The sequence below is a fragment of the Gobius niger genome (assembly GCF_951799975.1).
Source record: "Gobius niger genome assembly, chromosome: 12".
NCBI classification, from domain to species: Eukaryota; Metazoa; Chordata; class Actinopteri; order Gobiiformes; family Gobiidae; genus Gobius; species Gobius niger.
The window spans coordinates 21,607,421-21,629,605 of NC_136863.1; the positions used below are offsets into that span (position 1 = coordinate 21,607,421).

General features: G+C 41.4%; 1 protein-coding gene across 10 annotated transcripts in view; it reads right to left on the bottom strand.

Moving 5' to 3' along the window:
• Positions 1–1,325: 1,325 nt before the first annotated feature.
• plekha5 (pleckstrin homology domain containing, family A member 5) overlaps positions 1,326–22,185 on the bottom strand; it is a 103,164-nt gene continuing 82,304 nt past the window's right edge. For 2 of the 10 annotated variants that reach the window (XM_079567931.1, XM_079567939.1), the window contains 22 exons: positions 21,580–21,680; positions 20,768–20,883; positions 18,425–18,934; positions 16,863–17,343; positions 16,654–16,737; positions 15,912–16,031; positions 15,221–15,274; positions 14,505–14,585; positions 12,169–12,231; positions 11,997–12,077; positions 11,225–11,374; positions 10,215–10,316; positions 9,548–9,697; positions 9,047–9,184; positions 8,468–8,585; positions 8,220–8,335; positions 6,120–6,335; positions 5,866–6,021; positions 4,440–4,573; positions 3,879–4,021; positions 3,538–3,631; positions 1,327–2,249 (listed from right to left, as the gene is read on the bottom strand). In XM_079567931.1, the coding sequence (XP_079424057.1) occupies positions 3,546–3,631; positions 3,879–4,021; positions 4,440–4,573; positions 5,866–6,021; positions 6,120–6,335; positions 8,220–8,335; positions 8,468–8,585; positions 9,047–9,184; positions 9,548–9,697; positions 10,215–10,316; positions 11,225–11,374; positions 11,997–12,077; positions 12,169–12,231; positions 14,505–14,585; positions 15,221–15,274; positions 15,912–16,031; positions 16,654–16,737; positions 16,863–17,343; positions 18,425–18,934; positions 20,768–20,883; positions 21,580–21,680 (3,200 nt within the window). In that variant the 3' untranslated portion in view covers positions 1,327–2,249; positions 3,538–3,545. Of the gene's footprint in view, positions 2,250–3,537; positions 3,632–3,878; positions 4,022–4,439; positions 4,574–5,865; positions 6,022–6,119; positions 6,336–8,219; positions 8,336–8,467; positions 8,586–9,046; positions 9,185–9,547; positions 9,698–10,214; positions 10,317–11,224; positions 11,375–11,996; positions 12,078–12,168; positions 12,232–14,504; positions 14,586–15,220; positions 15,275–15,911; positions 16,032–16,653; positions 16,738–16,862; positions 17,344–18,424; positions 18,935–20,767; positions 20,884–21,579; positions 21,681–22,185 lie in introns of all 10 variants that reach the window. The other 8 variants (XM_079567932.1, XM_079567936.1, XM_079567938.1 and 5 more) reach the window with 7 other exon arrangements.

The window sequence follows — 22,185 nt, forward strand, 5'->3', positions numbered from 1 at the left end:
TCAGATACAGATTGGGCTTAAGACAGTTCTTTAATTTTAATTTAATACTGCACATTTTAAGATGTCACAGTTACTGCTTCAAAGATATCTAAAGTATGAAAAGCTGCGTCAGTGTATGACATATTATTATCTAATATGCATGTTTATTTAATTAAAGACTATAGCTGAGCTTTAAATGCTGCTGTTTAAACGGGGGGAAAAGGGTTGACTAAATTAAGTGTACAGGTACTAGCACCACGCGCCCACAAGATGGAGCTATTGCTTTAAAATTAAACTATTATTGTCATCAAGATCTGTTAAATCATAACATTTGAAATAGTTTTAGTCCTTTCATTCGTACCTTCCCTGATACTTTTCTAACATCCAATCTTTTTTTCTCACAGTGATGAGTTTAAGAACATTACACAAGTTCAGAGAGCAATATTAACGAACCAATTTGCAGAAAGTGCATCATCGATTAAAAGCCTTAACAACGAGGTGGCTTTTTCCACAGACGTCTCCATTTACTGAAGGACAACATTGATGTTATTCCACTACTAACAAAACAGGTTATAGTGCCTTTAAAGTTCATGACTGGAGAGTTGAGTTTTTCCACATTAGACATCACTTTCACCAAATGACCACAAGGTGGTGGTATTGCTTTGAACCATAATATCACGAGTGACCATCTCATATTCATAGACACGGACACTGTTGGGGAGAATACATTGAAACTGTACACTGAATACTTGTCTTAAAATGCTTTTTGTAATGTATTCCATTACGTTGTCCAATCATTTTACTGTATTCTGAATACTGTCACGTTGATTTACATTACAGGTGCTCATCATATAATTAGAATATCATGAAAAAGTGCATTCACTTCTGTTATTCAACTTAAACTGTGAAACGAATACATGTGGCCTTTATTCATTATATTTTTGATTATTATGGCTCAGCTTTTAAAAACACCAAATTAAAAATGGGCATATCTCACTTTGCATGTAATGAGTCATATTAGTTTCACATTTTTAGTTGAATAACAGAAGCAAATGCACTTTTTCATGATATTCTAATTTTATGACGAGCACCTGTGTATATATGCTATATATGCTACATCGCCTGAATAATTCAGAATGCAATAAAGCACTTTATGAATGCCAAAAAGAACAACATAGTGCAAAACTTTTACTCGGCTGTTTTGCTCTGATGAAACTGACATTTACTGATGAAGTACTGCCATGTATTCCTTTTACACGGCAAACGTTTGTTGGGTGGTATGCATACATAATCAGTCAAAACACCAAGTCCACAATCATATAAAGAACAAAAACATTTATTTAACATGGTATAAAACAGATGGGATATGAACATTAGCAAATCAAATCTTTTATGTAACCATGTAGTGGATACATGTTCCCATCCTGTTGTACCATTGTACATTATATACACAGTAAACCTCTGGTAATTACACTTTGTACACGTCCTGGATTCTCAACACTTCTTATTTTATTGCTTCTGACATGTGCTAATCTTTTATCTTTGAACATCCAGGGCCTAAAACCAATATGTCATAAAATACTATAACCAAATCGATTCTTCTTCTTAGTAGTTTAAATATATTCCTTTGTATTTAAAAAAAACAGTAGACTATAGCCAAAACATTCACATACTCTAAGTGTCAGCGATAATGTGACCGGGTCTGCAGAATACCTTTGTTTAAATACTTACATACCAAATAACAGTCTGCAGTAATATAATGACACCTCCTTTTTTATAATGGAGGGAAATATAACTTCATACACTTTTGTTTTGACTGGTCTTTACAATGAATAGGGAAAAGTATCATATTCTTTGAGTAGGTGTTTGACACAAAAATAAAAATGTCATTAAATACTATCACGGCGTGAAAAACATTTTGAAACTTTTAAAACAAATCAAACTCTGATGAAAACTCATAAAACAGTCACAATTCTGTCACTACAGAACTTAGTCCTTCATCCTCATATAGTGATTTATATACACATACAATGTCAGCTCATATACTCAAAGAGGAAACCAGAATCATAAATAAAAGAAGAAAATGAACTGCAAGAGGAAATGGTTAAACTTGTGCCAGACAAATGGTGACATGAATGAAATGAACAGTGATGTATCGTTGTCACAGTGGGGCGTACAGGAGACTGGTCCACTCTCTGTAGGCCTGGCCTTGTTATTCAGGAGCAGCCTCTTCCTTCATGTGTACGTTTTTACTGAGGCCAGAGCCTGTGCTGCAGGGAGATAAGGAGAAACAAGTCAAGTTCAGTGAAAAGTACGCTTTAACAGACAGACAGACAGACAGACAGACAGACAGACAGACAGACAGACAGACAGACAGACAGACAGACAGACAGACAGACAGACAGACAGACAGACAGACAGACAGACAGACAGACAGCATGCTTTTAACAAAGACCAAAGTATAAACAGAGGTGGTGTAACTTTCATTTTAAGGATTGTAGTTTTTGATCCAAGTAAGTACTCGTGTCATGTCATGATTGACCAATGACCACCAATATATTAATATTAAATATATTTGCACTTAACATGTTTCATGATTATCAACAATGTGATCAACAATAATTGTTGTTCATGTTTTTTGTCAGCTCGATAAAATGTTATTAATTTCACTTTTCTCTTCAATTCCTTTGGTTTTATGTGATATGCTTTTATTTGGTTTGACATTGAGCTCTCTCACAGTTTGTTTTGTGTGTATGTGCGGCTTTTTATGCAATATTGTAAATATTTATAAAGAAAATGAAGGAGCCCCGAGGCAGAATAACTCCAGCAATAAGTCAGGAGCTAATGGGGCTCTCAATAAAACAAATTAACATTGTTTTCATTCGAAACCGAACCCTCAACGTTCTGGGCCGAGAGTCAAAACAAATAACACATTTCATAACTCAACGTTGACTCTCATTTCACTTCTGTTGCCAGCCTGTGACATCAGCTGCATACCCTCTATTACTACAAGTACCATTGCTACAACAGCTTTTGTCGTTGTGTTCAATAATTTTACACTAAATACAATATTATTACTCTGGCAAATGTTTAACATACACTTTCACAAGCACAACAGATTCAGTAAAAAAAATAACCTTCCACCTCGGTGTATACTTTACACCAGTGGTTCTCAGCTGGTGGGCTGGGACCCAAAAGTAGAATCAGTGGGGTAATCAGTTGTTTTCACTTAGTAAATTCTGTATTTTGATATTATATACGATACTTTTAAAGTGTTTATAATTGATCTGAAATCAGTATAAGTTGAAGGAGAGTCATGACGCTACACAAGTTGAGAATCACAGATTTAGACTGAACTAAATGCGTCGGCAAAACCACTGCATCAGAACTGCAATTAAAATTGGACATGCTTCAAATACTTTCCTGTCTGTTCTCTGTAGACGTGCAAAATCCACCCCCCCCTCTCTCAATTCCAATCTATTTTCCACTGAAGACATATTACAGACAATACCGTATACTATGACATTGTGAGTAGTGACAGATAATGATGGCCCTTACTGGTGTTATTACACACACATGAAGTGAGACCCGTCAATGAGCTGTGGGGGTGAGTTAGGAGACTGGGGTGGGGAGGAGGAAGACAGGCTCCTCACTGCAACAAAACAAAGCAACACACAGGCGCACATAAATAAAATCCACAAATTAGCAAAAAAAACAAAAAAACTCCAGCTACAACTTAAAATAGACGAGAAAAAGTTGCTAAAGTTGGACTAGCGAGAGTTAAAGTTGTAAAAGAAATACTGTGACAGCCTGAACAATGGGAGCAGCAGCAGCATTCGGATAAAACACAATGCAGATCATGTGCTTTTTCACCGGGGTTTCTGTCTCAGGAGAAATACCTGCTACAAGTTTGCTGCGTTTGGAGGCCTCGGCGGCGATTTCGTAGGAGATATTAATCATCTTCTCCTTCTCCTGGATTGTAACCTCCCCTTCAGTCTCATCCTCTGGGCTTAGAGCGAGGCTTGGCAGCACGTTTTGCATGCTGTAAGCACAAACACACAAAAAATGTTTCCTGTCACACGCAGCGAGCGAGATTAATTATAAAAAAAGACTTTCCTCGGGACAAATATTCTATCAAGCGGATGACATTTAAAATAAAATGTCATATCTGGCAGACAAAAATATAAACTTAATACATTCATTGTAAGACTGTGTTGAGAACAAAAGCGGGCACTTTATTCCCAAACGTTGATGTCCTGCAATGACCCAAAGCTTACCTCTCACATCTAAAGAGAATTTCATGCATGACAACTATGAGGAAATATCAGTGCTCTGCTCCAGAGATAGCCCTTTCACACAGGCCGCTTCTTAGATATCAAAGGCGGTCTATAATAAAAGGAGGCCTGTCTGCACCAGTAGGAGTCAGTGGATATAGGGTGAGGATATAAGGTGTTGTTTACCTGTTTTTGGCTATAAGGGCTTTGATGCGGTCCACTTTCCTCTGCTTATCAGCCTCCTGCTCTGGGCTCAGCGCCTCCTCTGGCTCCAGCTCCACATATCGTTCAGGAATCAGCACTTTATCAGGCACAGAGAGCTGCGAAAAGACGCACAGAATAGTAATTTGTTAGTGCCGGTTCTGGGATTCTTTCACATGCTGCTGTTTACCTTGTTGTGCTAAAATAGCTGTTATCAGGCACAGGTTGAATACTATGACTAAGTACCGTATTGTCCGGACTATAAGTCGCTCTGGGGTATAAGTTGCACAACTGCACTGTTGACAAGCCTCTCCCAGCAGCACGTTGTTCAAGCACCCATTTGCAAACTCGTTCCTCTAGCTGTGGCCATCTAGCTTTTAGCCCGCAATTAGCTTTCATTCTTTACTTAATTGCAGTAAGAGTAACCTCCGCTTTTCGCCAGTCCCTCACAAGTTTCTCGCTCACTACTACTGAAATTATGAATTTTTATGTATAAGTCGCACCTGAGTATAAGTCCCACCCCCAGCCAAACTATAAAAAAAAGTGTGACTTATAGTCTTACAACTAATGTTGTAACTAACAATACTACTACTGCAAGTTCAGCTACGAAATGCCTTTACAGCTAGGAATACCATGGAGCTGTATAACATTCAGTGAGACTCGTCCAAAATGGTAAATGGTCTCCATAAAAAAGCTCTACAACTAATCCCAGGGGTTCTCACACTGTTCACACTAAATACGACCCCATAGAGACATTTTCTAAGTCAGTGTTTTTCAACCTTTGTTGAGCCAAGGCACATTTTTTTCATTGAGAAAATCACGAGGCACACCACCAGCAGAACATTTTCTCATCAAAGTGTCTTCACTAGGAACACCGCATAGTCTCACTAACTCCCTGATATGGAAGAGTATAATATGGTTACTCTGCCGATCACTAGACAGCATAGACACTCAAAAACAGTACATTGTTTGTGGATAATAATGCATTTGTTTAAAAAAAAAAACAACTGGGTGAGATTGGATAATTTCCCAAGGCACACCAGACAATATCTCACGGCACACTAGTGTGCCACGGCACGGTGGTTGAAAAACACTGTTAAAAGTAGTAACAGAGCTAAACCAACACAAAATCAACCAAGCAAGAACAAACAAACTTCAATATTTTAATTGTACTAATATCACTAATAGGCTACTACATGTATCGGTGGACTAGTGCTACAATCTTTCACCACTCATGTCAGAAAATGTTTTATTTCTGTAGTGATCAGGCTTAAATTACTGTATAACATTCTGAGAGCAACAAGGACCACATAATAACAGTGTTAGTGTCATACCTTTCTACCCCCCCCCCCCCCCCCAAAAAAAAGAAGGTTTTCATGTCAAAGTCAGCATCACTGATAAGCTCTCGTACCTGTCTGTCCACATTGAAGTGTTCAGTGAGCGAGGCTTCTTTGAGACGTGCTATTTCCTCTGCAGGGGTCTCCTGCTCTCTCACCACCTCCTGCTGCCTCAAGGAAGCCTCCAGCTCCTGGATGTCAAAGCTCACGACATCATCCCTGCGCCGCGACTGAATGGAGACAGTAAAACCAAAAGAGACAATGGATACCAACACAGCTCTGCATTGATGTGTGAGGAAAAAACTAGGAAAGCTGTTTAATACTGTACCGGCGTGCTGCGGAAGTGATTCTCTTTAGTAAACGACTGGCTGCGAGTTGGCGTGCTCTCCTGGCTGCCGCCTAAAACATTGTGGCCTTTCTTTTTGTCCCGGAGCGCCCCCTGCTGGTGACGGCGGATCCTTTCCAGCTGCTCCTCCACGCTCATCCTGGGCCGCCCGCTGTCCCCCGCGCACAGCTGCTGCTCCACGGCACTGCGCGGACGCTCCTGTTGGGCACAGGGTAAAATATAAAAGCTCATTGGCACCACATGTTTTCAATGTGACTGGCTGCCGGGAGAAGTACATTGTAAAATAAGATTTACCCAAAAACATATACTATTTTTCTAGCCACATAACAAACAATGCGAGTAACAAGATATAACTAGATATAAGGGATGACATTATTAACTGTATATCACCTGTTTCTTAATTACTTGCGAGGACTGTTCTATACAGCACATAAAAATCAACTGATGACAGATGACTGATTATCACGCCCCTAATAGATATGTCGCAGCTCTCACCCCAATGGGCCATGTCAATGCTAAATTTTCATTTGTTATATAACTTGCATGCCACACACTGACATGTCACAGACCTATCTGACCTCTAAGGGCCCGTGGATGTATTTTTACCAGACTATTTCAGTAGACCACAACCAGCTAAAAGTGCACAGCTGATTTGTAAATTTTATTTATACATGTTTTGAAGGAAAAACACTAAATATAGACAAAGTTAAAAGTGACACGCCCTGCAGTCCACTAATTACACGGTTACTATGAACGGTCGGTGGTGATTGAGGCTGGAAACGGTAAACCATCCTGAGCAATTTTATTATAGCCTGGGTTTGAGCATAAGAGTCACACCCAGACCATGTGGCACAAGTGCTAAAAAACATGGTAGAATGTAGTGAATTTTAGAGTATGGCACAAAGTTATAGGATTTATTTACTGTGAGATTTAACTCATCATTACAGTTTAAGGGCTCATACTACGCTGCTGTTATAAGTCCAGACAACTTCACTTCTAACGGTCCCCCATATACATATATATTAAAATGTATGTGAACGGTTTGAAATTTTTCCCCAATTTCTGCCTAAATTGGTCATAAAATGGTCGGATCTTCATCAAAATCATAAGAATGAATTACCAGTGTCTGCTTAAACCCACCCAAACATTTACATTTTATCATATTTTTATTGGCCATTCAGTTTTGTAAACAGGAATGGTCCAAGATTCATCCTGATCATTGTGAGCGTCTAATCTGAAACTACAGAAAATAAGTTATTGCTGCAAAAGAAGAATCAGCCAGCTATTTAATACAAGGGTTCACTTACTTATTCCATGCATTTTGTGAATGTCTCAGGTCTTTCTGCAAAATATCTTCATAAACTTGTGAATAAATTCTTCTATTGATGATAGCACCATGCCATACTTCACAGTGAGGATATGGTTTTGATGTTGATGTGCTGTTCCATTTTTCCTCCACACATGACGTTGTGTGTTCCACCCAAACAATCATTAGTCCATAAAATATTGTGCCAGTAGTGATGCGGAGCATCTAAGAGCTCTTTCGCAAATAGTCTGGGAGGAACACACAATGTCATGTGTGGAGGAAAAATGGAACAGCACATCAACATCATGCAGGGAGCATCATGGTGTGGGGCTGTTTTGTTGCCTCAGGGCCTGGACAACTTGCTATCATCAATGGAAAAATGAATTCACAAGTTTATCAAGATATTTAGATATCTGGCTGACCCTTCTTTAGCAGCAATAACTGATTTCCTGTCGTTGCAGATTAGACGCTCACAATGATCAGGATGAATCTTGGACCATTCCTCTTTACAAACTGTTGCAGTTCAGCAAGATTCCTGGGTTCACTTACTTTTTCCTCCCTGTCCTGTGAATGTGAACATGTTATGGCCAATAAAATACGATAAAATGTACATTTTTGGGTGGTATTCGTCGTGGTACATTTTTCTCCCACTGTATATACCATACATATACATGAGTTTATTTAAGCTAAAACAAAAAACAAAACAGATACCAAGGCTGCTGAATCAAAAACTCTCTAAAGTGCATCCCATAGGACCTAAAATGCAGGAAACTCACCATTCTGGAGTCAAGCCTCTTCCCTTTCCTTAATGTAACATATGAGGCAATGGACGAGGAGTCAGGCACTGGAGACTTGGTCCTGGGTGGGACTATGCCCACAGGGTAAGACATCCCTAATGGAAGCATAATATTTGGTTTAGAATCATTTTTTTGGCTAAATGGATTTGTCTCGCAGCAGTTAAAGGCTACTTGGCCATAGAAGTCAATCACTAAAACACTGGAAGGCATGAGCAGCACAGAGGCACCTTTGTTTCCCGAGTGGTCTCTGTCAGACGGGTGTTCTCTGTCCTCTCCGTTGCTCTCGTCCACCTCAGTCACAGTGGTGAGCTCAGGTTCACTTTTGTACAGTCTGTAGTCCGTTCCCTGTCAACAAGAACATTACAATGAGGTTTTGAAAAAACAGAACGCACAAATGCTTATGCAACCAGGTAGACAAATAATCTCAGTTTGATGAACCAATACATTTCTGAACATTTTACACACTTTGTAACCTGGTGGGATTGGTCACAAACTGTGGCTCTGGAGAAGCAGCATGGTTAGAGCCGAAACATGGAAATGTCCAGCTGTATTGATCCATGGAACTTCGGTTAATATGGGCTTAAATTAAAAATGGCAGTCGTTTTTAACACGTGGGCATGCATAAAAATAACGACAGAGCAGAAGTTTTAATCCACACAAAACAAGTCAAACAGATCACATGAAATTGAAAAAATAAGGGGGGGCAATTCAAAAGGAAAATACCAAAATGAAAAGTGAAAGCATTAACAAGGGGCCAGTGACTTGCGATGACAGCTGAGGGCAGGGTCAACCGTGAGGAGGCTTACAGTGTGCGTGCCATTCCTGTGCGTGGGCTTCCTGTCCTCGGGCCGGTGCAGAGAGGGGCGCGTGGAGGGCACAGGGGCGGAGGGGTCGGGCTCGTAGGACTGAGGGAGGGGCGGCCGGGGGGGCACCGAGTCCTCCTCCTGGGGGGATTATACAGGGATGACAGGGGGGAAGGGGGGAGCACGGTGACACTCTGCTGTGCTACACGCTAGGGGCAACCATCTGGTACAAAGTCGCTCTGCGCACCAATCCGAGCAAATCAGCTGATTAGCCAGACAACTCCACATGCCGCTACAGGGAGACTGACATATCCAGGCAGGACACCCCCTCACCATCGTGTAGGTCAGTTATTCTTACTCTTAATGAAGATTATGTTCATGTGATATGAGATAGTATGGGACACTTTTTGTTATTCTCTTTTCGGAGATTCCTAACTTAGAGCCTACAACTTTTTACACTTGTTTTCAGGTAGAAACCCAAATTTACTGTCCATATTTACCCACCTCACTTTTGTGCTTGCTGAAGTTGTTCTTGCCGCCCGCGCCGTCATCCGAGTTTCTCTGAGCTTTCTGTTTGCCGAGAGCCTCCATCACATCTTGAATCCGCCACAGCTCCTTCTGAATGTGCACATGCTGCTGACTGGGGGGCTCCATCTGAACAAACAACAACTAAATCTATAAATACAGTTCCCCCCATATGTATTGGTACAAACGTTAACCACGGGCGGGTGCAAGAAAAAGCACGGAGAACATGGAATAATGCACTGGAATATTTATGTAAAAGGAAAAAAAAAAGCATCTTATATGCTCAGAGATGCGGTGATACTTGACAATAACGCCATTTTCCCGAGAACTGGCACAGACGTGAACAAACTCAACACCGCCCCCGCACTCGTTCCATTATGAAGGACACAGATAAAACAGAAAGTTAATTAAAGGAGACCTGCGCCGTAATTCCTGTGTCGTCAATCTCTCAAAAGGTTTCTTTGAATTCTATGCTCCACTCCTCCGCACGGTGCATTTGAGGCCACCCCACACAAAGCCTTGCTCTCTATGAAAAACTCTTGAGTGTTGAGGGCTGTCGCATTTCGCATACTTCCAGGTGTTGCTGAATTTCCGAACGTGAAATGGAAATAATAAAAATAGTTAGGTGCAGAGAGAGTTACGGCACCTGAGGGCTCCCGAGCGCTTCCAGCTGCTCCAGGAGACTGCTCTTCGCCTGGCCCACCTCTGCTTCCAGTCTGTCGTACTCTTTCCATGACCGCTCCAGCTCCTGGAGGAAGGAAAGACATTTTTTTAAATTATGAAAGAGACGGGCAGGTGATGATGGTGTGACTTGTGGTCTTGCTTTTTTTGGGGTTGTACCTAGTTTAGTCCTGACTTTGTTTTTGTTTAGTTAACCAAGATTACACAGTGACTAAAGAATGAACCCATCAAGTAATCAAGTATTCATTCCTTTTTATTGCTATAAATTATATTTAACTCTTTATTTGCAACTTGACCATGAAGCAACATTTCATATTTCAATTGCACTACAGATCTGTTAGAGGCGCTAAATAGCGTATAGTTGCTACCATATAAAGGTAGCTAATTCATATAAAAGTGCGACTTTTAGTCCGGAAAGTAGCACACATTTGGTTGGTGGTGCGACTTATATTCAGGTGCGACTTATATATCAAAATATATAATTCCTCGTTGGTAATTTTCACACCGACAGCCACTAGAGGGCGGTCTAGGCAAATAAAGCACTTACTTACTGTACCGCTGAAAATTAAGAAAACGGTTTGGAGTGAGTGAGAAACTTGTGAGGGACTGGCGAAAAGCGGAGGTTACTTTTACTGCAATGAAGAAAACAAAAAAAAGCTAATCGCGAGCTGAAAGCTAGATGGCCACAGCTAGAGGGTTCGAAAAACGGGTGGTGCGACTTATACTTCAGAGTGATTTATATATGTTTTTTTCTTCTTCATTATGCATTTTTTGGCCGGTGCGACTTATCCTCCGAATGACTTATAGTCCGGAAAATACTGTAATTGTGGTCTCTGGATTCGTCCTGATTTAACACTATTGTTTGTTTAGACTAGATTTATTCTGCTGACTGTTAAAGTTCTGATCATCCTGCTATACATTTGGTCCTGCTTGTGCTGTATTAAACGAATGGTGTGATGATATGGCGTGACTCACGGCGCTGACTCGGGACAGCTCGCGGCAGGTGCTGAGGAGGCCGCTCTGCAGTAAGTCTCTCTGCTGCATGACGCTCTGCAGATCTGTGGGGTTATCCGAGCCCATCTCGATCTCCTGACTCGCCGACAGCAGCGCCGTCTCGAGGGTGTGCTATAGGAACGCACAACATATCAAATACACGCTTCGCAGAGCCATTCATCAGCAGCACAACCTTCCAACTTCTGCAACTTTAGCAAAAGGGCCAAGGTAAAAGGACAGTGCTTTAAACTTTCCAAGGGTACACCCTCTTTTTTTAGCTGAATGTAAGTAATTTACGATGCTGGCTAAGCAAAATAAGACCAGGCTTTTGTATGGCACTTGAAAAACGTCACTAAAAAGTTTCTATCGAGTACTCTGAAATATAAAAATCACAAAGCATACATTAAATGCCTAAGAGGGTCAGCAAATAACACATTTTTCATATCAGTTAAAACAATCAGACATAAAGGTAATGTTTGTAAGATGCGTTGTGAAAAAGGCACTACACAGAGATAGGGGTTGCCTTAAGGTGCATATTGGGGACAAAAGTACTAGTTTTAGCCACAGGATTTGGCAATCCTTAGTTTTTTGATGGTTGTGTCAAAGCTAAAAAGTCATGTGAGCCTTCACATGAAAGTAGAGAAGCAGCTAAAGCTAGTATCGCGCATCACTAACCCCTGACATTCTAGTTTATTTGTCTCCAGGCCTTTTCTGTTCGAGGCTGTTTCTGACAGATGTGCGCCGTTTTAGTCACCTTCTCTCTGTACAGCTGCTGCAGTTTGCCCTCCTGTGTCTTCACCACTTTCTCCTGCTCACACAATCTGCTGAGCCTGGCCTGAGGAGAAAACGGGGCCAATTGTCATCATCCGTGATGTAAAATAAAGTCAGAGTTCAGCCATGCGAAGAGCGCTGCCGTGTGCACTTACATCGATGTCCAGCTCCGCTGGTGTACCGGCGTAGACCTGCTCTCTATAGTCTTCTGGGTTTAACTGTGGAGACATACCAAATATTAGCACAAAAGAGAAATATATGAACATGCTATTCGCATTTAATTCATAAACTTTCTCAGAAGCATTCAGCCATGAGTTATACATGTAATTTGCAAAACAGCCGAAAGGAAAATTTTGTCTAAATCAGTCTCTTGTAAGCTGTATCTGGCACACTGAGTTCTATAACCCACAGTCATTGTCACTGTCACAACACATTTTCTTGATGTGTTATGTGCCATGAAGTTCATATGGAAAATGCCTGTGGGAAAACCCTTACATGACAATATATGAGACTTTAATCATCTCTTTATCTGCTACTAATTTATCATCTCTCCTGTTGTGTTTTTCTCATTCTAGGGTTGCATTGTCTTTGCCAATCACTTTTCTTTTATCTTGCCATATGTTAGATTCTTAGAGATACAGGGGTCAGCACAAAGAGTGGCTGTGTGCCTCCTGTGGCACAACTCAATCAATTAAAACGAGTTTAAAATATATGTCTTTAAGTTCATTTAAGTCAATCTAACCCTGTGCTGACTGTTCACATTATACACAGTAATCACAACATCCATGTCATTAGTGTATTTAAATGAAACTATTCACCTTCATCAATGGGAATTATGCACTTATGTGACAGGACGGTCAAACAGCAACCAGACCTTGTATATTCTCAAACCAATGAATGAATATTACAAGATCACTGTTGGACAGTCACTGGAAACATGTTAAACATATTTTGGATGTTCTGAGGTACCTTCAGTGGTCATTAAGATAAAAGTTTTTATAAGCATGACTAATATTAAATTTAAACAATGTTTACATCCAAGCTAACATTTGTAACATGCTTCCAGAGACTGTGCATCAGTCACTCGCAGACCGTACCGTAATATTGGATTTTTTTGTAAGAGACACTGCATATCCTTCATAGGAATTTAACGAGGCGCGACTGTTTGACAGTCCAATCATGCGCCCTCACCCCTTGTGTACATAAAGCCCCCCTTATTTATTTCCCACTCACACCTGTGACATACTATTTGTAGCTTCACAGCAGCACAGTGAAAGCAGAGGTAACCAGAGGATCATGTGGCATTCGACACTGAACATGCAGACATTCCCACAGTTCAGAGCTCCGCGGTGTGCAGTGTGGGGACAACGGGGAGGAGGACAGACTGGAGCAGCCCAAACAGGTGGCAATGCGGCTGTGGCGTTCCTGAATGCCAATGAACAGGTGAAGGTGGTGGAGGCAGCTCTGAGCGGCACTTTTACACCTCCGAAGATGGACACAAAAGTGGCAGAGTGATGTGAGAGACGGCATCTCGCAAAGCAAACCCTGGTCAAGCCGAATAGAAGTGAAGAAGTACTTGCACAGAATTAACTTTCATATGCTACAAATGTATCTCTCAATATGCTACACTAGCATTGAAGAATATAAATACAAAAAAGAAAAAGAAAAGAAAAGGTCAACAAGCGTTTCTTTGTTATTTCTCCACTGGGGTCTCCTTTTGTGTTGCATATGAATTTTACAGCATATGCATTTCCTGGCACTACCTCATCCATTTATCCAGGTTTGGGACTGTAATGGGTTTCCCATTCAGTCTACCGCTAAAAGAGCATTAGTTGCTGATGAAGCCTCGGTCCTCAACACTAAAACAACCCAGTGCAGATCAAAATCTTTTTCTATGACGGTAACATTAATCCTAGCACATAGTTTGGATTTCTACTTGATTATTTTACTGTAAACATTAAAATCTGAATTAAAATAAATACTCAGATTACGGAATCTGGACATTTTGTCATAAGCTAAATCAGAGTCTGTAAAAGCATAACAATCTCCACCTGCCAATGCCAGGTGGCCTAGAGCGGAAAGCCAAGTTGTACAGATGATAAAAACTCCCTGACCTTAACAGTGAAGCCCATAGACTAAACAAGAAAAATGTGTCAGGATTCAGTCCCAAAGCTAAGACACATTTTTAAAACTTTAAATACTTTTCAAAGAAAAGTGTATCAAGTCCCTGCACACAAACCCAGGGGACGAGGGATTTCAAAGTGAGGCAAACACATTAACAACATCAGGAAAACTTCACAAGTCATGCTCAACATTGGCATGACTTTCAACAATTAAAGGGACATTAAAAAGCAATGGATGAAGAGGGGGGACCGGTCTCGAGATGCCATGAGGACTTTGACACTGAAGGAGAAGCGTTACAAAAAAAGACCAAAAATAAGAGACACTGGTGAAGATGAGGAGGAGCACAGCCGGCAGCCGGCCTGCTTACTTGTTTGTAAAGTTGAGGCCTTGGGGCAGAGTTCTCAATCAAAGAGTGAGTCATGGCGATTAAAGGACCGTTTTCCTTCATCTATGGTCCAGTGCGGAGAGGAGCAAGCAGCAACGATCAGTTTAGAGCAAAGTCTTCAAGCACAACACCCAGCTTTAGCTTGTTTAGATTTAGTTTAAGTTATACAGTACCTTAACAGCTAACTGTGTAGCTTGGAAATGTCATTCAACTAATCATATCAAAACTGACATATTACTAATAAGAGTTGATTAATAAAAACCCACTGTAAATTCAGTGTCATCAAGACCCTGAAAGGATCAAATATCTCATTTAATAAATCAACATTATTTAACTAAACAATTACTTGATTGTTCTCTGAAAGTACTACTTATTGTAAAATACTGCATCCGCTATACTTATTCAAATTTTTAAAAGCAATTTAACATTCCACAATACATATTATATTTAAAAAGCAACTGCACGCTTTAATTAGGCAAAGTAGAGAAATATTAGGTTAGCATAGCCATAAGCTCATGAATGAAAGGGCCCGTAGCAGCTGTTGTAAAGTTATCCAGCATCTATAACATGCTTATCCATATCAATGCAATGCAATAGTCTTAGCCCTAAGGCACCGTCATTTATTTGTTCATAAAAAGAAAGCGTATATATATATTTTGAAAAGATGAAATAATTCAGGTAATCATGCTATACTCCACCTGATTGTCCAAATACATGAGGTTCCTATGGAGGTGATGGGAAAGAATGTCGTTCTACCATCGGCAGCGGAAAAGAGAGAAAAGGTAACGAGAAAAATGAGACAAAACAGAGACAAACACAATACAGAATACACAGACACACGTAGAAACCCTTTGAGGTGGATGGCATATTTCAGGGAGGAAAGAAAAGAAAAGAAAGGAAGGAGCTCTCAAGGTGAAAAAAATAAAATAGGTCAGGTTTGAGATGTGCTACTTAGATTTATAAGACACAAACGCAGCCTCTGATGATACAATGTGACTTGAACACAAATTAAATGGTACATGAAGGCAGACAACCCTGTCGTGAATTCAAATAAAAGCCAACACCTTTTAGCACTTAGCTCTGTTTGCACTTTCAATGCTGCACACAATGTTGCACATCAATTTGATCAAAGTTTTTCCACTTTTTCGTTATCCAAGCTCGGGAATGAATGATACTTTTGTTTATTATTTCTGAACTCAATCCATTAAACTCTGGTACAAATTGACTACACAAAAATGAAGTAGAGCAATGAAAATAATATGTTCTTCTATGTAATGACAAAAAAAAAAAAAAAAAAAAGAGCACTTGAATTAAAAATGGCTGAGTGACTACTCCACACACACAGAGCATGCTAACTCACAGCCCCGCAGCCCTCTCTGGAGGCCTGACCTTTGGGTTTTCTCCATCCGCGTTTAGCTGCATGAGTTGTGCTAGAGTGTGCTCCCGAATACTGTTTAGCTCTGCCTGCTGCCGACGCAACTTTATCAGCAGCAGAGTCAGTTCCTCGGGCTGCGGTTGGCAAAGTGGGGAGGAGGTAGGGAAAGCACGGCAGCGAGGAAGAAAGGAAGGAGAGGGTAAGAGGTTACGAGGTTAGCAGTTTAGTGAACATGCAGCACACAGGTCAAGGAGATTATTTACATGTTTGAGTGTGTTATTTGGATCCTATATGCAGAAAATCCCTTCTGTGTGGGCTGAATGGTAGATAATTGTGCAAGAAAACTGCATCCACATTTTCCCTTTTCCATTTTGGACAGAGCAAATCTTTGACATAAATTCCTGATCTGGCTCTCGCAGCTTGGTGACTGACATAGATTCTCACTGATGCAAAGCCGGTCCAGAGAGCTCCGAAAGTGCGCATTCCCTAAATCCTACTTGGAACATACATCTTTCGTTTTTGCCCAAATCTGTCCCCTATTCCTATTCAGGCTGGGTCATGTCTTCTTGGGGGGAAAAAGGAGAAATAAATGTGAAGGGAAAGTCAGAGATCGATGATGTGGAAACAAATTTTAATCCCATCAAGCCTACGTTATGCTATCCAGGAAAAGGACTGTAATTGAACTGCGCTGCGGTTTGAATGTTACTGACAAGCATCAGCCTTTAAGAAACCATTACGGAGCAAAGTTTCACTCACTGTTTTGCCTTGAAGAGATTGAGCTGTGATGGTTTGGACTGGGATTCCTGCAGGCATGGATCTTCTGTCAGGCGGATAGGCGTACTGTAAACAAAAACAAATCTATCAAATGATCATTTCTGTTCATGATGTCACTAGTTTGATGTTTGTCGTTATGGGTTCACAAGTTTGTTGGTCATAGGTAGGGCAGTGTTAAAGTCGTAGCTCACTTTGTTGACTTGTGGCCTGAGCCTCCTGTCTATGCTCAGGTCCCTCCTGTAAACGGGGGACGACAGTTCCGAGCGGGCGCTGCTCATGTTGTAGGACCTCATGGGCGAGTACCCTCCGTACATGGACAGGGAGCCGTGTGAGGGCGAGGGGGGGATGGAGGGGTTCGGCGGGGCGTGGTCCGACAGGTTGATCATCGTCTTGGGGCTGGCCATGTTGCTGTACAGTCCCGAGTGTCTGTTATAGGCCTGTCTCTGCTGCCACTCGAACAACTGCCACATGGTGTCGTCACGCATGGAGCGGCGCTTGTCGACCGGAGAGGGGCCCAGGGCCTGGTCGTACAGAGAGGGGGACATACTGCAGATACTGTCCCGCTGCGCCATGCTGTTCCGGGGCATGCTGCGGTATCCGTCCCCGTAAGGAGCCATGTACGGGACGCGGTGGCTTGGCATGTTTCTTGGCATTGTCTGGTATGATGTAACACTGTGGAAAAAGAACCAAAAAAAAAAACATAAGATAATTATGCGTATTGGCTTTGTTGGACAGTTAAGCATGACAGGCACCCATGTGGAAGGAGGGCATCTGGACTCACACACAGTGCCATGTTATTGTAGCTAAAAGATGAGCTTTCTGTTGGGTGAATTGGAGACTCTAAATACTGTAAAACTGCACACACTCCATCGCACTCAGAGCTGGGTTTACTATCAGAACAATGCAAATAACAAAAAATGACATAAATACATGTCTTTAGTCAATACAAGAGCAAAACGATCAACTAATGATGCATGAGAGAGAGAACAGGAAGAACTTCTCAAGCTTTTAAGTCTACAGATTTTATGAAGAATAAATACCAAAAAAAACTATGATTCAAGGCACATCTTCTTGTGCAGAAACTCAATGTACCAAGAAAAAAAAAAGTACAAACAAGTATTCCCAAGCGTGTAGGCGGAGAGAAACCTAAATCAGCACATAAACATGTTGCTGAGAGAAGCAATATAAAAGATCAGATACATACAGTAACTTTGAGCCAAGTGAAATGAGAACCAGAGCAACGCCAGTAACAAACAAACTCCAAACTAAGTTTTGCATCTACTTTCTTCTTGTTAAATTAAATGTCAACTGCATATGCTGACATAGCACACTGTAAACAGCCTGTGTCGCCATAAAGCAAATAAAAGTTGTAAACATCTTGGAGAAAAAGCCAATGATTCCTTATTATGCAATGGAAGGATTATCATTAGTGGGCATGTATAAAGTTGCATGGCATTCAGCTGCTTATTTATTTGACGTTAATCATAGACTGTGAAGGAAGAGACCATTTGTGTTGTGATCACATAATGAAAGGTGAAGGTTTCCTCTCCAAACGCGGACAGAACGTTGACACTCGAGTTCTGATCGACATTTTCTGACTCTAAACCAGCGTTTTCTCAAAGTGTGGAACATGTGCTTGTGTCAAAGTTGTCAGTGATCTAAAACCATGTCTTATGTTTACAATGATCACAGTGTGTCGCCATGGTTACTGCCCTCCAAGTGATGTCAGATAGTATTTCAAAGCTACACTAACCTCCTGGTGTCGTCATCCTGGCTGCGCCCTCTCTGCGATCGGACCCACTGCTCCAGCTGCTGCATGGAGCTGGTCCGGCTCAGGGTGCGGTCTGGTTCGGGCTGGGCGGGGCTTCCCTGATTGGGGGCGCCAATCGCCTCCGGGGAACGCACCTCTCCCTCTCCGTTCATCTGGGGCGCGTTGTGCTGCCCGTCCGGCTCCGCGGGAGTCCTGTTAGACGCCACATTAGCCGTGACGGCCGCCGCCTGGTTTGGCTGAAGTTTGATACTGTTGATTTTGGTGAGGGGCCGTTCGCGCTCCGCTCCCTCTTTCTGAAAGCCGTATCGCTCGGCGTCTCGCTGCTTCTGCTCTTCCTCCGCGGAGATGGGGCTGACGGGTGCGGCGTGCTCCCGGGCCACTTCTTTATTGCGCTCGTTGTTTTGGATTTCCGGTTGCGTCAGCGGTGGCCGGTGATTGGCTATGTGGTTGATGTCTTGAGGTCCGCACTGTTCCACTTTTAGCTTGTCCAACCTGTGAAGAAAGTAGATATAGCTTTGATTGTATATTAATGTCAGGGTGTACAAGATTCTTTGTACTGTAAATATTTCAGAAAATATACCTGTCATGAAAACAATTGCAATGTATTTATACTGTTTATCTTTGACTTCTCAATTATAGGTAGGTTGCGGTAACACGTTAAATATTTGCAATTAAATAAGAGACCGTTCACTAAGTGGGCTACTTCAATTTCACTTTAGTGCCTGTGGCAGTAAAAGTATTTACAAAAAGTGCACAGGAAAAAGCACAAATCCTTTGCATGAGTTTTTTTTGGTTCTTTTTTTGCTGCCAGCTGATTATTTTTCTCTTTCATTCTTCCTCCACCACAAACCAAATAATAACAAGAGCACCTGAGTAGCCGAGATAAATCCAGCACAATAACCAGTAATTGTGGGTTCTACGGGCTTCAATCAATCCAGCTTTTGCCCGCTGAAATTTATGTTTTACAACACTGCAGTTTAATTGCAAATGCCATTAATTGTTCAGTCCTAGGAATCATAATTAAGTCTGCCTCTGAGGTTATTAGGCAAAATAAGAAGTGAGCCAACAACGTTTCTCTTGCTGCCAGAAGCGCAATAAAGTGAAACCAGATCCTTCAGTAAACTGCGTCTGTATGGACCAGTCCATCGGCTAGTGGATGGACCACAGTAATCTACTTGTTGTTCCTTCTTGCCTCTGCTCCTGAAGACCTGTCTCCAGCCCTGTGCTCCTCAGGGAGTCTCATAAGTAACAGACACCGCCGCACTTTGGCCTTACAAGGAGTCAAGGTTAAAGCTTCAAAGTTCAGGACATTCTCTTCAGTCGTACGGCTCACTGAGTTCGTAATAAGAGGGCAACGGGAAGGGCCCGCCATCGAACTTTCCACTCGTATTCTTTTAAATAGTCACACCGCAGCGCTAATGGGTTTACCAGCTGTTGGCAACTTCAGATCCCCCCCCTCCAAAAAAAAGGATATTAGCCCCAAAACTAAACCACATTTTTTATACTTCCATAACCAGAGTCAGTTCCGAGTCTCCAAAAATGAAGATGTTTGAAAGGACATGTGAAGTTCTATAATTGTATAAACCTCAAATGTATGAATTACGTTGAGATTCCGATTTATCTCGATGTGAATAAACTGCACTTGACATATGGAATAAGATGACTGTGGCCGCTCGACTCGCGTATTTTGACAGTGACTGGAGTGCACCACTGTCCTCTTTTAAGAGTTTAACCTTTAGTGGATTTGGGGCTCCGCTGTGCTGTGTAATTACTGAGCACTTGAGCAGTCCGCCTCTGCTCGCTCAAGTAAAAAGAGGGCATTAGTCCGGCCCGCTGCCAAATGACAGACATCGATTTAGCCCAGTTTTGGAAAAGGTTTTGATCAGATGGGCCCTCCAACTGCCGTATTTCTGGACTATAAGTCGCTCCGGAGTATAAGTCACACCAGCCAAAAAATGCATAATGAAGTCGAAAAAAACATGTAAGTCACACGATTCTAGCTTTTAGCCCGCGATTGGCATTTTCCGTTTTCTTCATTGCAGTAAGAGTACTGGTACACAAGCCTACAGCGCCCTCTCGGAGCTGTCAGTATGAAAATAACAAACATGTGAAATTATACATTTTGATATATAAGTCCCACCTGAGTATAAGTCGCACCCTCAGCCAAACTATGAAAAAAAGTGTGACTTATAGTCCAGAAAATACAGTACTTCCAACTCTGATACAGTACAATAACATGTCCCTTTTTATTAGAAATATTTCCCAAAAAAGACAGAAATAAATAAATTGCGGCACACAATATGAATAGCTACAGCTTTCGCAAACCTTTTGACTGGTTCTGAATGCAAAAGGGCTGCATCCGTCATCACTCTCATCCACGACTCCATCTCTTTGCCGGTGTCTGTGCAAAAGTAGTACGTCCGCATGTTCGGGTGTGTCGCCTGCGTTCACATTGGACAGAGTCAGCAAGTCTCACAGATTTGTCGTAAACCTGGAACAGAACAAGAGAGGGGAAAATATGTATATTATTATTTCATGAAAGTGTTATATAAGAGCTACCCAGAAACCTGTATAACAATTAAGCGTAGGTCTAAAAATACTTGTCGTACATACCATGCCGTGTACTGTTGTATGGGAAACACATTGTTCAATAGCGGCTCTGTTCTCTTGCAGTGAACAACCCATCACATTGTTGGGACAGAAAAAGAAAAGAGAAAAACAGAACATTTAGTCGTACAGTCTCTACAAACTGCTCAGTGATATAGTAGAAAAGAGAACTTTGACCATTTATAACAGGAAGATTTTGGCCATGTCTGGGTTGGAAAACTATACTATAATGACTATTTCAGGGTCATCTCCCTCTTGCGCTCAGCTTTCTAAGTTGAAGGAAAAAAAAAAACTTGTGCAGACTCCTGGGCGACATTGTTTAAACAGGGCAAAACTGCAGTCAAAAATGTGGCACAGAAATTTGGTTTTCTGGGTTCTTTCAATCCCCGTTTAGTTGCATGGGTATTTGGGTATTTGAAGTCTACACTGCAATATTTGCCAACATTAAAAGAAAAAAAATGAAAGGGAGAACGGACATCTTTTATTTGATCTTCACTATGAAGTTTTGATAAGAGAAAACATGTACGAACCTTGAAAGCATACTTCCTGTTGATGTGATCGTCAACAGAGAGCATTGATACATGAAAGCTTGGGAGGAGGATACTGCCCAATATGCCCTCTTCCTTTTCATCTGCAAAGACAAAACAGAAAATAGTAAGAGTTTGAGGGAACTGTGCACTTCAAGCCATGTCAAAAATTACAAATACCTGGCCTTTTTTGTGGCGAGAATGATTAGTTTTGCTACATTTAGAACTTAATAACTACACCAGGGAATTTCAGTCAGTTGTAAATTAGGGCTGAAAGACAAATCGATATCGTATCATGTTTCATCATTGTTCATATCGTTCAGCCCTATTGTCAATTCAAAGCTACATGATTTTGCCTAAGTGTAGTTCTTTTCTGGTAGAATTGATTGGCAGCCAAAGTACAAATGTATTTAAATATCTAAAATCCAAAAAGAGACCAAATGATGTGGAGCGAGATAAAAGACCAATAGCGTTGTGTGGTCAAGTGAGTGAGGAGAAACCGGGTCCAATCAGTGGAAAAGATAAGCATTGATTCAGTGTCCGATGCAGCTAGGCTCCTCTAATCCTCGTTAAGTTAGCAGACTCTGACAATGGGCCAGTCTCCACAGG